This window comes from Thermobia domestica, chromosome 2 (genome assembly GCF_964235325.1).
Source record: "Thermobia domestica chromosome 2, izTheDome1.hap1.1, whole genome shotgun sequence".
NCBI lineage: Eukaryota > Metazoa > Arthropoda > Insecta > Zygentoma > Lepismatidae > Thermobia > Thermobia domestica.
Genome location: NC_137455.1, coordinates 278,065,227 through 278,082,601, shown reverse-complemented (window position 1 = coordinate 278,082,601; position 17,375 = coordinate 278,065,227). Strand labels below are relative to the sequence as shown.

General features: G+C 34.6%; 1 protein-coding gene across 8 annotated transcripts in view; it reads right to left on the bottom strand.

Annotated features, from left to right (window-relative positions):
- Positions 1 to 17,375, bottom strand: part of LOC145678513 (uncharacterized) — a 224,906-nt gene that overhangs the window by 47,214 nt on the left and 160,317 nt on the right. For 5 of the 8 annotated variants that reach the window (XM_081748744.1, XM_081748745.1, XM_081748747.1 and 2 more), the window contains exons 6-7: positions 8,524 to 8,664; positions 4,733 to 4,834 (exon numbers count right to left, since the gene is read on the bottom strand). The exons of 1 other annotated variant lie outside the window; for it this stretch is intronic. In XM_081748744.1, the coding sequence (XP_081604870.1) occupies positions 4,733 to 4,834; positions 8,524 to 8,664 (243 nt within the window). The remainder of the gene's footprint in view (positions 1 to 4,732; positions 4,835 to 8,523; positions 8,665 to 17,375) is intronic. 2 more of the 8 variants (XM_081748750.1, XM_081748749.1) reach the window with 2 other exon arrangements.

Genomic DNA, 17,375 nt, shown 5'->3' with positions numbered 1-17,375 from the left:
CTATCGAAATATATAACATACATATATTATATATTTCGATAGTATTTCGTTATATATGGCTCCTAAACCAAGGGAATTCTTAGATTATTTATAACTGAAGACAGAATCCTGCACCGTACACTATATAATAAAATTAGAAATTCATTAACATTAAACTTACATATTTATCTCAATATTCATTTTATTATATTTTATTTCATAACAATTAATAATATAATTCTTTTCTTAGTAATTATTGTTAGTGTTAACATTTGAGATTTGAGCCATTGCAAGTTAAAATATAATATAACGTTCTTGTCCTGTTCGGGCGCAGTTGTTATTAAAATATAAAACATAATTCAAATGCCAGGCAATAGAATAAAGATTAATGATGTTCTTCCATTCGGGCGCAGTTGTTATATAATCAGAAAGCATAATTCACATGCCAAGGAATAGACTAAAGATTACAATAAATCATAACGATAATCAAAGAAAAAGAAACAAACACTAACTGATATCACATTAAAATTATATAATGGACATAATTATGTCTAAGATTCAATCAGAAAAATCAACGTTGTTTACGTTAGCGTTGGATAACACTTTTTGAGTAACTAACTTTTAATAATTTGTACCAATTTACTTTTCATTATTATTTGCTTTTCGTATAACAAGAAGAGCATTTTCACTAACTGGAACATGTATCAGTTTATAACACTGAGTTTTAGTTGTTGACATGATCTTCAATCTGTTCAACGCAAACAGGCGTTAGGTTAAAGTAGTCCTGTACGTTGTGTCAATTAGGTCACACTGCACCGCACAATCTTGTACAGTGTTGTGTGTAAAATTCGATTCATTATTCGCTTGTCTTCTAATATAAAAATTCCCACCATCTATCCTGTTTCGATTATTACAAAACCTATTACCATTAGCTGTATTAGGCTGATTGCACCGATTATTTCTATACTTGTTATTTCTAAAATCAATATTATTGTTTACATTATTTCACCATTGGATCTGGAATCACAATTTTCAGTATTTGTACCTGGTTTTATACTGATGTTACGTATTGAAAATGTATTGTCAGAATTATTGCATATATTCTTATTTCCACTATACTGTACAGACATCTGATTTTCATAATTTTGAACAATTAACAATAAATGATAAATATTCATGCATTGTGAAGGAAACAATACTTGCTGTAATTTATATGGTAGTAAAATCCTAATAGACGCTATAATTCTGGAACCAGATTGGAAAGGATTACGCTGAGCGCGGTGGCTCAGTGGTAGAGCGTTCACCTCTGGAGCTTGGGGTTCCTGATTCAATCCCAGCTTGCGCCATGTGGACTTTGTGGTGGACAAAAACCGTGCTCGTGGGTTTTCTCGGGGTTCTCCCGTTTCCTCCCACTTTCTTCATTCCACCATTTCATTCATTTCTCATAATCACCTTCTCCTTTAGCCTAACCGGCATAACCGTGGGACGTAAAACTGAAACATTTAATTTCATTTCATTTTCGATTGTCATACTTTTGGTTCCTAATTTGAGCATCACGATTAGCTAAAATAAAATCATTTTCAAAATTTGCCAACAGAATGTCTTTGAAATCTTTATAGGTACGTAATCTAGACCTAATCGCCATGCACCACGTTGAACACGGTGGAAGTAACACATGAGGCAATATTTTAAGAAAGATTTATCGATACCAATTAAATCACACTCTTCCACAAATTTTTCAATAAAAGTATTAGCAGGAATATCATCTACTCTACCACTAAACTTTGTTAATGGCTTAATTTCACTAAATTTTACCGGTAACTGCATGCTTAGATCTAATTAGATTAGGTTCTGAATACTCAAATTTTCTAGAAGGTACATGCGTTTTGTCCTCTTCAGGCTCCGTACTGATAACTATCCTAGTTTTTCCAACTTGTGGGATTTCGTTGCCATATTTCTGCAGTTACAGTCGGTTGACATACAGGTGTACTGTCAACTTGTGATGATTCCGGGATAACTTTCTGTTAGTCTCCTTAACATTCTGGTGACTGTTCTTGAAATTCACGATTTCTCGCTGCAAGTCACGAATTTGAGCCGAGTTATTATCAATCCGTTCTCCTATTTTGTTAAACTTGTTTCTTAGATGTTGCGACAATTCCATTTCAAATTTGGCATTGTGATTTTGTTCTAATCGTTCAAATTTAGCACTGTGATTTTGTTCTAAATTCCAATTTATTTGTCACTTGTTCTAACTCATCACTATGCAATTGTTCTAATCGTTCAATTTGACTTGATAATTGACTACTCTGAGAATTCTATTTGCTTTCAATTAGTTCTTTTATTTGTTGCATAAAACGCTGAAATGCAGAATTTGATGGTTGTAAGAGCGATTCATTTCTTCCAATATCTTCCATTCTGTTTTCCATTCTTTGACTGATACTAATTAATCGCTTATTACTTAACATGAAAACTATTTTGGGTTATTTTACTACTCTTCAGCCCGCAGTGGGACCACCATAAATATATAATCACACAATGCCTTAGTTCGTCCATACATTTTTATATACATCGTGAGCACAAAGTCCTGCCCTGATTATAAAAAATTTTACGGAATAACCATTGGAGAGAATAATGTAAATTCTGGTCCGTTACATAGGTTAGTATTACAAGTTTTTTAAAGACCAATAGATGGCGCTAGTGCTACCCAAGAGTGATGCAGTACGTTACTTGGCGCGCGCGGATTAGTTGGCGAAATGGCATCGAAGCAGGAGAAAGCGTAATGCGTGCTGTGGTATCACGAAAGCAAATCGCCCATCAGTAACATAAGTAACGTAAGTGGTCTTTAAAAGCAACCTGTAATACTAACCTCTGTAACTGACCAGTATTTACATTATTGTCAAACGGTTCTTCTGTAATAAATTTTTGTAACCAGGACAAGACTTTATGCTCATCCTGTAATTTAGCTATTGTGCATACTAAAGATAGTTTGAAGAAGCATACACCAGTCTAGAATGCACACAACTCTATATTTGACGATAATAATGTATTTTATTGCACAATTCAAGATTATGCATCTATTATGGCGACTCATACAATTATATATTATAAACATTTTCTTGACAACAAATTCCATTACCATAGAAACGTACAAACAAAAATATATGGCTCAATCTACAGATATTGCTTAATTATTTTCTTCTTCTTCTATTTTGTGGCTAGTGTTTGAGCGCTGTTGCCCTGATCACTATCGAAATAGACAACAAACAACATTATCGTTGCACCAGAAAGGACGTTTGTTTCACTGAGGTATTTTTTCGGATGTTATTTTCGAAAACGTTCAATGTAAGTTTTATTCATGTTTCGTTGAATGTATCTTGTACGAATAATCTTACAGAATTGCGTGATTTATGATCCAATTGAAGAAAAAATGCAAGAAAAATGTTCGTTTCGATGGTCTGTGTCTTATTATTCTTTGTTTGAGATATGATAAGCAGCTGATTAACCATAGCTGGATGTGTAAGAGTACGTCAGTCAACTGGCCACTGAAAAGATAAAATTGGTGCGAGATATGAAGTAAAACAGTTTATTCTCCTGATGCAACCTAATGTACGATTTAACATTATAGATGTTTTTTTTTAAATCAAGAATAAGAATAACAAGAACATTTGCTACATATGAGTGTTAGTGACTACCACTGTATAATGCACATCCACAGATAGGGTTGAGATTAAAAAAAAAAAAAAGTAAGTATTAAAAAATTCAGCCTAGTGGGTTTTACTGTGTGAAATTGGGTTTTATTAAATTTTGTATACAGCCTAGTCCTACTTAAAAAAAAAAAAAAAAAAAAAAAAAAAAAAAAATTTAAACATTCATGTTCTATTGTATACAAGAAACTATGGAGTTGCTTTGTGGTCCCGCGGTGGTTCCTGTTCCGATCCCAATTCCCATAAAGTAAGTTTTATGATGGACAAATAGCATATGCATGGTTTTTCTTAGGATTCTCTGTTTCCTTCTCCGTTTTGCGGGACATATTTTGTACCACTGACATTGGCTTATATTCCGATTTCTAGAAAGAAGTAGACAGTTTTGTAGAGTAACAAACAGGTGGGTAATTTTATATAATATAAAATAGAAATAAAATCCTTTATTACGCTCAGCATTCAAATCTTTGGCCCAGCCATTCTACCTGAAGATTACTTTAGTTCTTTCAAAACATGCCAGGGAAATACTGGAACATTACCTCAAGTTCAGGAGCCAAAGACAAACAATAACCTTGTTAAATTAGGGTGACCGAAGAAACTAAATAAAAACACTTTCAAGACCGTCATCTCGTCGTCAGAGTATAGAAGAAAGAAGAAAAGGAAATAGCTACAGACATGGCATGGATTGGTATATTGTTTTTAATTTTCAATATAAAGGAGAAGCAAAAATTCAAAACTTACTTTTGGTAGAGAACTACTATTTAGTTAAGTATTATTACACAAAGTTGTCTAATTTTGAGATACAGTTCATCACTGCCTGATTTGACCGCTCGTATTATGACGTTGTAACAGATCGAAATGTTTCTTCATTATAATGAAAATTGGAAAACAAAAGGAAGAAACAACTCCCATACTTAGCTGAAAACCTATACTACCTTTCGCATCAACTGTTTACAATCATTTACAACAGTTCACAAAGTTTTACATTTTTTTTTAAATTTCAATAATAGAAAAGGCATATTAAAAAAGATACGAATTGAGATATCCCTTACCTTCCACACAATGCTGAATAAAAAAATATATTCTCTTCTCTAGCAATGAAACAGTCCCTCAAAACCCTAGCATCTGTTTTCTCAAGTAATATTTTCGTATTTCTATGGAAACAATAAACATTACTTTAATTTCTCTGAATTAATATACTCTAAGTGATATCACATAAATTTAAAATCAGAATAAAGAACTTTAAAAAAAACTGCTTGCATAAATTAAATACCAACATGTACTATACAAAGTCGTAATTAAAGAAAAGAAGGAAACGGAAAGAAACAATATATTAAGGTATGTATAACTTTAGGTGTAAAGAAGTATTTTTATTATTATCGACCGCGAATTAATTTAGTGTTATCCAAGATATTTGTTCAGGTGTATAACGATAATTAATAAATCATCCACAAAGTTACTTTAACATTTAATTAAGAAACTCTCATATAACCTGTCTTGAAAATATCAAATTATACTATGGTTCATTATCATCGTATACATATTTTTGCTTAATTCACTTGAAGTTGATTATTTTAAAATTCACAGAGCTGTGCAGTCCTCAACCCTTCTTGTTGTACCCCTTGCTCGTGGCTAGAAGTCTAATGTGCTCGAAACGATAGAATTTCTTCCAACAGTTTTTTTTTTTAAATAATATATATATATATATATATAACATATCTTGTCTGGTGTATTAGAAGGCCAAGTATTCATCTATTATAAGTTTATATCGCATGTACAAATCTCTTCACTAGCATGGGAACGTTGTAACTTTATACAGTTCTATAGTCGGAATGTTCTTACATAGAATCCTCAAACCGGCTATTTTAACTAAGGTTCACCCTGGTTTTCCTCATTTCCTAGAGCAGCTACATGATGATATCTCACATCAGGGTCGTTTTGTTTCAAACAAATTTTATATACGTTTTAAACACTTTGTTTTAAACACATATTTTAAAGATTTGTTTTAAAAATATGTTTATTTTTATTTTATTTTATTTTTGTAAAAAATTCTGCCAGAGAAAAAAAATGTTAAAAAGTGCTCCCCATTCAGAAGACTATTTTCTTCCCATGTGATTGTTTTAATTTCTCGTGGCTACAGCACATCAATACGGTGATCTACAATTTATTTTATCTCTTTTTCTTTTGTTTTTAACGTTTATTGTATTGCTTAAATGCTTATTAGTTAACTTGAGAGACAGTGTCGTAGTCGAAGGTATTAGACGAACGTCAGTGAGGCTCCTGGGACGACTTGATCTACATTTGTTCGCCTGTTTGTATGTACACACCACGCTACAGAAAGCAATTTTCAGTCTTTTAATATTAAATGTTCAGGACAGAGGCACGAGACGTCCGGAATTTGCTGTATAGATTTTGGCTGCGATCCGACGTAAATTTCAAAATTAGTGGTTCGGATCCTACTTTAAACAATAAGCCCTGTCCAATATCTCCTTGCTACCGATGCAAAACTGCAATCAATCAAACTAAACAAACTAATTTTATGGATTTCGGAAAAATTTGGATTGCAGGATAAATTTGGCTCCAACTTAAGTTCTTTTAAAATATTTTTAGATATGGGGCGTTCAGAGTTCAGAGCACAAGAGATCCAAGTCCATTTTCAGAAAAGTTCACTTTTGCTCAGCAAACGTAATATATTCGTAGCCAAGAGTACGAAATAAATTAAACAAAAACCACATGAAAGGGTGTGGACTAGTTTCATAGGACAACCGTTAGACAAGGGTGTTGATGGAATGAGGGAACAGAGGGTTAATTTCTCCCTCCCTGCTCAGAAATTTAAGATATCAACATTATATTGTGTATGCTGCAGCGTGGGAACGATTAACAAGTGAAGCTCCCAATGCCATAGTCAATGATGCATAATTACGTTAACAAATGCAGGGTGTGTCAAAAAGAATACACCGAAGGAAAACACCGTACCTTCGCAACCACGAATCAGAAATGAAAGAAAGAAAAACTACGTGAAAACATGCAATCTAGAGTTTCATATGATTGCCGCTAGAGAGGCATCCGTTTAGTGGTCATCCAATTTACCCTGAAATTTAGATTTTGGGGTCAGTAATGCAGATTTAGAAACCTTTTGCTGAGCAAAGTACAACAGAAAAAATTAAAAGTTCTAACACAGAATAAACACGGATTTTGATCAGTTATAATCCATTTCCATTAGCCGTAAGAACTATAGGCCTATATTGCTCTCTTGTGTATTTTTTGGTCCAACGATTCTAAAGGTAGCTCTACTTTCGCGTTTCGGACCTGCTTAAAATTGTAGAAATTGGGCCTAAGCAACTTTCCAGTTCTGATCATCTGTATTTTTTCCGTATTTAGTCCGTGTAAGGACCTCAAACTTGTTCTGTTGAACTCTCCCTATCAAAAGGTTTCTAAAACTGCCTTACTACCCCCAAAATCTGAAATTCAGAGTGGAGATGGGGGCAGCTGCCCTCCTGGCCCACTGACGCCCCAGTCTAGCGGCTGTCACATGAAACTATCCCACGCCTTTTCACGAGGTTTTAGTTACATTTATTTCGGACTCTTGACTGCGAAGATATTATGTTTTCAAACATAATTTATTTGCTGAGCAAATTTGAACCTTGCTGAAAATGGACTTGGATCTTTTGTGCTCTGAACGCCTCAAATATTACTTTTCTTCAATAAATTTAGCTACTTAAGAAACCAACCAATTACATAGGCTTGCAGAAAATATTCTAAAGTCAGCACAATATGAGGTGTGTCTCAAACATTACTTTCCGAAAATTTATTATTTCAAAATATTTTTATTAGCATCAATGTTTTGAAATAGTAATCAAATTTTGCAACTAAAACCTCACCCGCCTCCATAAAACGCGAGCTTAGCCTCTAGGGACATAATTAGGAAACTTTCAGAAGCAGTAACTCCGAAATGCCTTGTTTTAGGGCTAAAATAACCACGCAAGCGTAATTCTAATAAAATTCTAGCCTTAAGACATGTAACATGACTCCTTTTGCATTTGAAATTTCAAATATCAATTAAAGATAGCTGCCATGATGCTTGATAGCACCATGTGACGTGTCAGACCACTTCCAAGTTTCATCATTCTCACTCAACCCGTTCTCAACGCACAAGAGCGGTGAGGACTTTTGTTTCACCATGTATAAATTGATATATTGTGTGAAATCTCCATAGTAGATAGATTTTAAAATCTACCTAATAAGCTTATTACAACCAAGAAAGTACTAATGAGAGCCACTGGCAAGAGGGTGTAATAAAAAGGAGTTGTGTTATGAAATAAGTTGAGAATTACTGATCTAAACTGAAATATTCTGTACCCAACACAGTGTAGTCTTAACCAGGATAAAATAAATGAAAAGGTCGGTTGCAAGTAAAGAGAAAAAAAAAGTCTTAACAAATAAATTATTACAAGATTTTGAAATATATCTTTAAAATCAAGTTTTAAACTGTTGAAAATGTTTAAAACGTTTTTTCAATGCATGTTTAAAAACATGTTTAAAACACTTTGAACATCTTTTTCATATTTTAAACACATGTTTTGTTCTTTTTCTTAAAAGAAACTTTTTTCAACCCTGTCTCACATTAGAACACGCCGTTTCCTTTCTAATCGATTTGGCTTTTTCGTTCGTAATTTTCTAATTTTGCACTAAAATTTTAAATTCATCTCTTTGCTGACGAAGTCTTCAGGAAACTGCGAAATCAGGTTTATTAAACGAAGAAAGAAAGAAAAAAAACTTTCAGTACCAGTATATACGATAGAAGTTTTGAACATAGCTGTAAATCTAACAATCCAGTACTTACTTCAAGTCACGATTCTGTAATGTCCACCACACTGGCAGTCTGAAATCAATTATACAATTTGGATTCGCACCATGATCAAGTAATACTTGAACGCATCCTTTTCTCTTACTAGCAAACAGTAATGGCGTTTCACCTTTGTCTCTGTAATAATAATAATAATAATAATAATAAAAATAATAATAATAATAATAATAAGCTAAAATAAGCAATAACAAAATTTCGAAATACAGACCTTGCTTTATTTATTTAGTTTATGTTTCCTACATCCCATACTTTCAGACTATTTCCTATCAGTGTCATATTATATATATATATATTAGGGTGTATCGAAAAAAACTTTTTTTCGAAATCCGGTTACGGCTAGTGCGGATTTTTGGCCAAATGGCATCAATAAAACGTATAAAAAATCTCAACTCGATCAGACAACTCCTTCTGCTGCCGAGTAGAGCCCAAATATTAGAAAAATCAACAAAAGATTCACTTTTCAACTGATTTTCCAAAACATATTTTTTAAATATTTCCTATATTTTTCGGTCTTTTAAATTATTGAAATAGCATTGGAAAGGAGAAATAAATACATAAAACAAATTTATTACGGTTATTTCTGTACACCACAAGCATAAAAACCTAGTTAATTATTTGTAAAAATGCACTGATTTTCTGGCGTATCGTACAATTAAATTTTAATATAAAATTATTGAAGTCTCTTGAATAACGAAGAAAACACTTTAGTGCTAAATTCTAAGAGCAGTAATAGTATAAATAATTTGCTCCCAATGCCGTATGCATCTGCTTATCACACTAGATCACCTGCCGCCCACCTCTCCCCGAACGCCTCTTCTCTTGTACTTGCCCAGCTGAAAGGATCTGTCATATCAGTCGCCAGTAGTCAACTAGCTGTGTCGAACGTGATTGTCGCTGCTTGGTTTATTTATTAGTGCTGTAGGAAATTTTAACTAAATAATTTGTTTTCGTGTGAAGTGCAGTATGTAGAAGTGAGAACAGTGTTTCAGTTGTGTTAAGTACTTTTTATTAGGAAGAGAGTGACAGATACGCTGACGTTATGGCATCGACAAGTTTGTCACTGTCTGACGTTAGGAATAGCATTATTGGGACACCCAAGGAATTGGGTAGAACACAGCTACCAACCGTTGAAATGTATTGAGACAATACCTATGGGAGCGAGAAGATAAAATGAGAATTTCGGGATCCCGGAAAGAACCTTCAACAAAGGATTTATCTTCTATCGTCGCCAGGAAGATTGCAGAAAATTGAGATTACGCCTCAATCAGCGGCGAAGCAATTTTCAGTGTCAGAAGGATTGTTGCAATGATATTGAAGTACCATAATATTGTCCGTGACTTGCAAAACTCAGCAAAGTCCGGTTTCCAAACTTCTGCGAAACGAATTGCTGATTTTCAACAGTCTGCCAAAAATATTTCATTTCATATAGCCTTTTGTAAGTGTTCCGATCCTCTTGCCTGCAACTGCGAAAAAGGAAGAAAAGTGCCAGTGCTAGAGACGCCTTTTCTTTTAGATCAAAGAACAACAAGATTGAGGCGTAATCTCAATTTTCTACAATCTTCCTGGCGACGATAGAAGATAAATCCTTTGTTGAAGGCTCTTTCCGGGATCCCGAAATTCTCATTTTTCTTCTCCCTCCCATAGGTATTGTCTCAATACATTTCAACGGTTGGTAGCTGTGTTCTATCCAATTCCTTGGGTGTCCCAATAATGCTATTCCTAACGTCAGACCGTAACAAACTTATCGATACCATGACGTCAGCGTATCTGTCACTCTCTTCCTAATAAAAAGTACTTAACACAACTGAAACACTGTTCTCACTTCTACATACTGCACTTCACACGAAAACAAATTATTTGGTTAAAATTTCCTACAGCATTAATAAATAAATCAAGCAGCGACAATCACGTTCGACACAGCTGGTTGACTACTGGCGACTGATAAGACAGATTCTTTCAGCTGGGCAAGTACAAAAGAAGAGGCGTTCGGGGAGAGGTGGGCGGCAGGTGATCTAGTGTGATAAGCAGATGCATACGGCATTGGGAGCAAATTATTTATACTATTACTGCTCTTAGAATTTAGCATTAAAGTGTTTTCTTCGTTATTCAAGAGACTTCAATAATTTTATATTAAAATTTAATTGTACGATACGCCAGAAAATCAGTGCATTTTTACAAATAATTAACTAGGTTTTTATGCTTGTGGTGTACAGAAATAACCGTAATAAATTTGTTTTATGTATTTATTTCTCCTTTCCAATGCTATTTCAATAATTTAAAAGACCGAAAAATATAGGAAATATTTAAAAAATATTTTTTGGAAAATCAGTTGAAAAGTGAATCTTTTGTTGATTTTTCTAATATTTGGGCTCTACTCGGCAGCAGAAGGAGTTGTCTGATCGAGTTGAGATTTTTTATACGTTTTATTGATGCCATTTGGCCAAAAATCCGCACTAGCCGTAACCGGATTTCGAAAAAAAAGTTTTTTTCGATACACCCTAATATATATATATATATATATATATATATATATAAAGACAACTATTTTGCTACCAGTGTCCCATGGATGCTACAGTACATGTCCTTTGATACTAATTTTACCCTGAATGTCTTTATTGGCAGAACATTACGGAAGTTATCAAAATTAACTTGACGAAATATAAGGTTTTTGTACAATTAATAAAATGGCATTACAACTATAAACATAACCAAGAAAGTTCTGTCGTTTCACCCACCACCTTCGAACATGTCACCTAAGGCGTATCTGGAAGATCAAAAATAGTCCCCATCAGCATTAACGATCTTCTGCCAACGTTTTAGAAGGTTATGGATTTTATCACGGTAGAACTTGATGGGCCGTGAAGCGAAGAACGTATCAGGTGCATTTTGCACCTCTACTGGGGATTTGAACTGGCGTCCTCTAAGGTGATTGTCCAACGAATGGAACAGGTGATAATCGGACGGTGCAATGTCTGGGGAGTGTGGTGGATGGAATAGTGTTTCCCATCCAAGGAGTAGAATGGTGTTCCAGGTCACCCTAGTCACGTGGGGCTTAGCGTTGTGCTGTAACAGGAAGACCCCTGAAGGACAGGCGATTCAGAAGTGCTGGCTTCAGAGTTTTCAGTTTTTCTTGAACTCGGCGCAACTACTGACAGTACACACTTGAATTGACGCTCTGACCAGCTGGAAGCAGTTCCCGATGCACGATGCTACGAGCAGTTCACCAAACACAGGAGGACTTTCTTCTGGTGCGGTGCTGGTTTCGGCTGTTTTGGAACTGGTTCATGGGATCCTAACCGATGATGACGGCGCCGTGGAGCTTCGTACAGAACCCACTTCTCACCCTGTCCAGAAATGGTTCCTTCCTCAGGCGAGACAGCAAAGAAACACAGGTGTCTGCTCGCGTTGTCTTCAAATTATGTGGGACCCATCGACCCAACTTCTAATACTTCCAAGTTCATGGAGGTGCTGCCGAATGTTTTCTCCACTTACAATGAATCGTAACCGCAGTTCCTCACATGTCTGGCCACTGTTCGCCTCAATTGCTGCCTGAAGATCTTCATTTTGTGCATGTGTTAATCTTCCGGCAAGTAGTGAGTCTTCGACTGTTTCGTCACCGTCCTTAAACTTGTTAAAGCACCGCTGCACTGTCCGCGTAGTCACGACACCCTCACCAAAAGCCTAGCGTATCTTCCATCCTGCTGCAGCGGCGTTTGACCCGTTTGAACTCGTACAGCATACACGCCCTTATGACGCTCTGTGGAGGTCCCATGTTCACTCTGTCCTTACGCAAGTTCACGGTGTAACTGAACTGCCTCAACCAGGTAATATGTTGAATATACCCACACCAACAACTGACCTTCGCCTTATCTCCACTCACATTCAACTCACGGAGGGCCAATTGAGCAGAGACCTTCGCATAAAGCGACAGAACTTTCTTGGTTACCTTTATTTATAATTGTATCATTGTATCTCTATATACGGATCATGATTAATTTAACAGTTTTATTAGATTGACAAAAACTACATAGTTATACAAATACAGAAGCAGATATATTTCTATGCAAGTACAAGTACAATGAAATTTTAAGTTAAAGTGCACGACTGGACCAAGTATAGGTTCGCTTTACTGTACCAATACTATAACTACTTAGCCATATTGTCTTCCTAAGGTCAGTAACATTCTCAAAGTTGAGGTCGGTATTAAGCCAGCTCATATCAAATGGATTATACAACTCGCATCTGCTGCGCTCGAACAAATAGGGACCCCTATATTAACAACCACCAGTGCAGACTAAATTACATCAAACGCATGTTATCATGCACAAATTTAGCATTGTTATGCATTTACCACTTTTTCTAAGAGGCATTCCATGTTGAATTCACGCTAGTAAATTACTTTCCGTGCAACGATTCAACAGAAAAATGTAGTAGTTAAAATACGCACTTCCTCCACAAGTTTAGGTTGTAACTTTCAACATTCGTGCAAGTGAATAAAATATTCATTTTATGCTCATTCAAAGCCTCCACGTAATAAATTACGTGTTTTTATGTGCAGCTGTACAGAAAGAACAGTGAATAATGTCCCCCTTCCTCCCATCCTTTCTGGACTGAATTTTAGAAATTCCTAGAAATGAATTTAATATCCATCTTAGGTATATCAAGAAACATACTTTCAAAATTTCGTTCCATTATGTCCTGCATTTTAGAAACCATTACCTCTCTCCTCTAAATTCACTACATTAAATTTACTCCTCTAAATTCACTACATTAATTTTACCTTCATTCTCTTCGTTATGCTACTACTAACATTCTTGCAGAAAATGAATGTACTATTGTTTTTCTGTGTATCAAAAATCTATTTGCAATTTATATCTATCACAACTTCTACTTTACATGCTCAAACACAACCAAATTGCTTTAGTGATATTGTCAGAACTGTTCCTGTAGTATTTTAGCAAATTATGTAAATCTTGTAAATTCTGAAAAACAAAAATCTAGCACTGCTAAAATCCTTGTCATATTATATTAAGCGTTCACTGAATTCAGTATTCAAAACTGAGAGCTCCCATAACTGAACATCGAGAGACTAAGGCTTAGAGATGCAAGGGCTCGGAAAAAACGGCTGTTTTGGAAAAAAAACTCGGATTTTTCTGCTTCGCTTTTTTGCTTGGGAAATTTTGGGCTTTTTTCAAAATTTTGCTTTAAATTGATAAAGCAGACTTTGTTTCACTTCTCTACAGCACAAAAACTCATTTAATTAGTGGTTGATGTAGCTAATAATATAAAACCTAAAATAAACCACGAATTTCGAAAAAGATTTTTTTAAAAATTCTTAACATATTTACATTATGAATTCCTAAGGATTAACCAATAGATGTAACAATTTTTTAACCTCTTATACACAAGAGTACTTTTATTTTTTTTAAAAAAAAAATGATACACAAATAACTAGCAAAATTGTATGTAGTATTTTTACTTCAAAATATCACACACCCTCTTTTTGAAACAGAATAAAATAAAACATGAGAGAAATGATAATCTTAAAGGCTGCACATCAAGAGCTTGGTTTCGGGTGATTCTGCACATTCTTGAAACTTTTAAGTTTTAAGTTTCATATACATTGTATAGATATTTTGAATAAATTTTTCATTCATTGATCACATACGTAATAATCTGTTACCACCTATCAGGTGCTTCGGATCTGCAAAATCGGTAAAATTGCGAATTCTATAATGCACTGACTGTTCCTTAAGCTTGTTTAGAATTGGGCAAGTACCGAATTTTTTGTTCATGGATTATATGCGTAATAGATCGTTCATCTGATCGTGTGTTTCCTAGGCTTATAACCACCATCACGGTTTACCCAGTCCGGAAGGTTTCTGAATTTTTAACGACAGGAATTCAACTTTTTTGTTAAAAAGAAAACTATTACATTTAAGAAGAGTGCAAAGAATCAATCACTGTTTCAATTCACAAGAAAGGCGACAAAACTTATTGTAATAATTAGCGAGGCATTTTTCTTAACATTATATTAACAAGATTGATTCCATACGCAGATGAAAATATTGCAGATTATCAGTGTGGATTTAGGGAAATCGATCAACTATCGACCAGATATTTACTATCCGATAAATCCTCAAAAAGAAATGGAAATATATTACCCAGTACATCAGCTGTTTACTGATTTTAAAAAGGTTTACGACTCGTATAGGAGGGAAGTATTGTACAATTCTTACAGAATTCGGAATACCGAAAAAACTAGTTAGATTACTTAAAGTGTGGTTAAATGAATTCCAGAGTAAAGTACGAGTAGAAAAATTCTTGTCCATGAGCTTCAACGTCGAAAATGGTCTGAAACAAGGAGATGCGTTATCGCCATTATTATTCAGCATTGTTCCAGAGTACGCTATAAGAAAAATTAAAGATAGCCACCAAGCCCTAGAGCTGAATGCTATTCACCAGGTTATGGCGTATGCTGATGATGTAAATTTAATAAGGAATGATAGGAGAATAATAGAAAGAAATGCATAGGTCTTACTAAACGCTTACAACGACATTGGTTTAGAAGTAAATGCAGAGAAAACTATAAATACATGGAAGTTCACCATGATCGTTTTACGGTAAATTATGGATGCGTTAAAATATCAATACTTTCGACAAAGTGGATACTTTCAAATATCTAGGATCAATATTACCAGACCAAAATCATATCTACAAAGAAATTAAATGACGACTGAAATCAGGAAATTCGTGTTATTATTCAGTTCAAAATATTTTGTCGTCGCGAATTCTGTCGAGGAATTTAAAGCTTAAAGTATATAAAACGATAGTCGTGCCTGTTGTTCTGTATGGTTGTGAAACATGGTCGCTTGCGATGAGGGAAAAACACAGACTGAAAGTATTTGAAAATAAAATTCTGAGACGAATATTCGGACACAAGAGGAACGGGAATGGGGGGAAACTTCATAACGAAGAACTGCATAATTTATACGGTTTACTAAACATCGTTACGGTCATCAAGTCTAGGAGGCTCAGGTGGGCAGGTCATGCAGCCAGAATGGAAGAAGATATGAACGCTTTCAAAGTTTTAACTGGAAATCTAATCGGAAAACGTCCATTAGGAAAATCTAGGGGCAGATGGGAGAACAATATTAAGATGGATTTCGCAGAAATAGGAATACAAAGTAAAAACTGGACCCAGTTGGCTAAGGATGGAAGTCAGTGGAGAGCTTTTGTGAACACGGCATTGAACCTTCGGATTCCATAAGCCATAGAGAGAGAGAGAGAATATATTTAAGTTAACCACAACTGCACAACAACCATGAGTGAGTGGTTAGTTTTTGCACTTCTATCGGGAAGTCCGAGATTCAACCCCGAATTCGAGCATTTTGACAAGTTTTTCTTAATTCCATCTGTGAATGTAGAGATAGTGCGTGTACTGTGAATCCTGGCCGACTTCCTTTATCGTTTTTAAATCGTTGTTATTACTAATTACCAGCAATGACGGATTTGCGAAGGAGGTTAGGGTTGGGATGTCCTACAGATTGAAGCCTGTACCCCGAAATTATGGAATTTCTAAAACAATTGAAATATTTGTTATGCCTTTACTTATAAACTTCAAGCTCTCCTCAAATAAAAATTAGGTATTTTTAGAAAAACTAAACATTAATATGGAAAAACCCTCCCAAAATACTTTTCTAAATCCGCCACTGATTATCAGTGTGAAATGGTCTTCAAGGTTGTATCCGGAAGATTATTGCTGAATACAAACAAACCGAAATATTAGTTATGCCTATACTCATAAAGTTCAAGCTCCTCCCAGATAAAAATTAGGAAATTTTAGAAAACCAAACATTAAGCAGAAAAAACACCTCCCAAAATATTTTACTGAATCCGCTACTGATTATTTCTATAAAACTGTATTCAAGGTTGTATCCGGAAGATTACTGCTAAATCATTGCAAAGCTACAGTATAACAAAAATGTGGAAGTACGCTCTGACAGATATACTGACAAACGTACGCTCTGACGGATATATTGAAAAACATAAGTTTAACTTATGTGCTAGATGCTAGAGTATGCCTACTAATCTCTATGAAATGAAACACGGATGACTAAAAAGAAATGACGTAGAGAAGAAAAAATGTAGATAACTCAGAAGTTAAAATAAAGTTAAATATCCTCTACAATTGCCCTCAAATATCTACTACGTACTGTAATGTTTAATTCATAAAACATATGCTTCATCCATCATGATGGTGAATTCCAGAGCGAAATATGGTATTTAGATCATGAAATCTTATTTAACTTTAGAGTATACTAAAAGAAAGCTATTCGAATAGAAAAATTAAGAAAATGAAAAAAGCCAAAATTTCCAAAATTCTCGTTTCTTTCCCAAAAAAGCCGGCTTTTATGTGCAAAAAACCATCGATTCAAAAAAGCCGGCTTTTTTGCATCTCTACTAAGGCTGCTGCACACAAAGCGTTGATAACAGGAAAAGACTCGTCTTAATATTGCACCTGGCAACGGAAAAGGTTCGTATAATTGATGTGTCAATAATTCATACAATGAATCTTCTTGAATACACCTGTGGTGACAAGAAAACAAGTCAGCGACAACCAAAAGGCGAAACTGTGCAAGTGACACTTTTGGGTCACTTGCTGGTTTTTATGTTTAAATAATGTTTTAAATTTAAATATTGTTTTATATCAGTATATTGGTATTGATTTATATATTTTAAGTTATTATTAGGTTAAGAAATCCAGATCTGGTCATTGGATGATTAATTATTGTTATTATTAATTGTATGTAAATGTAATTGTTGTA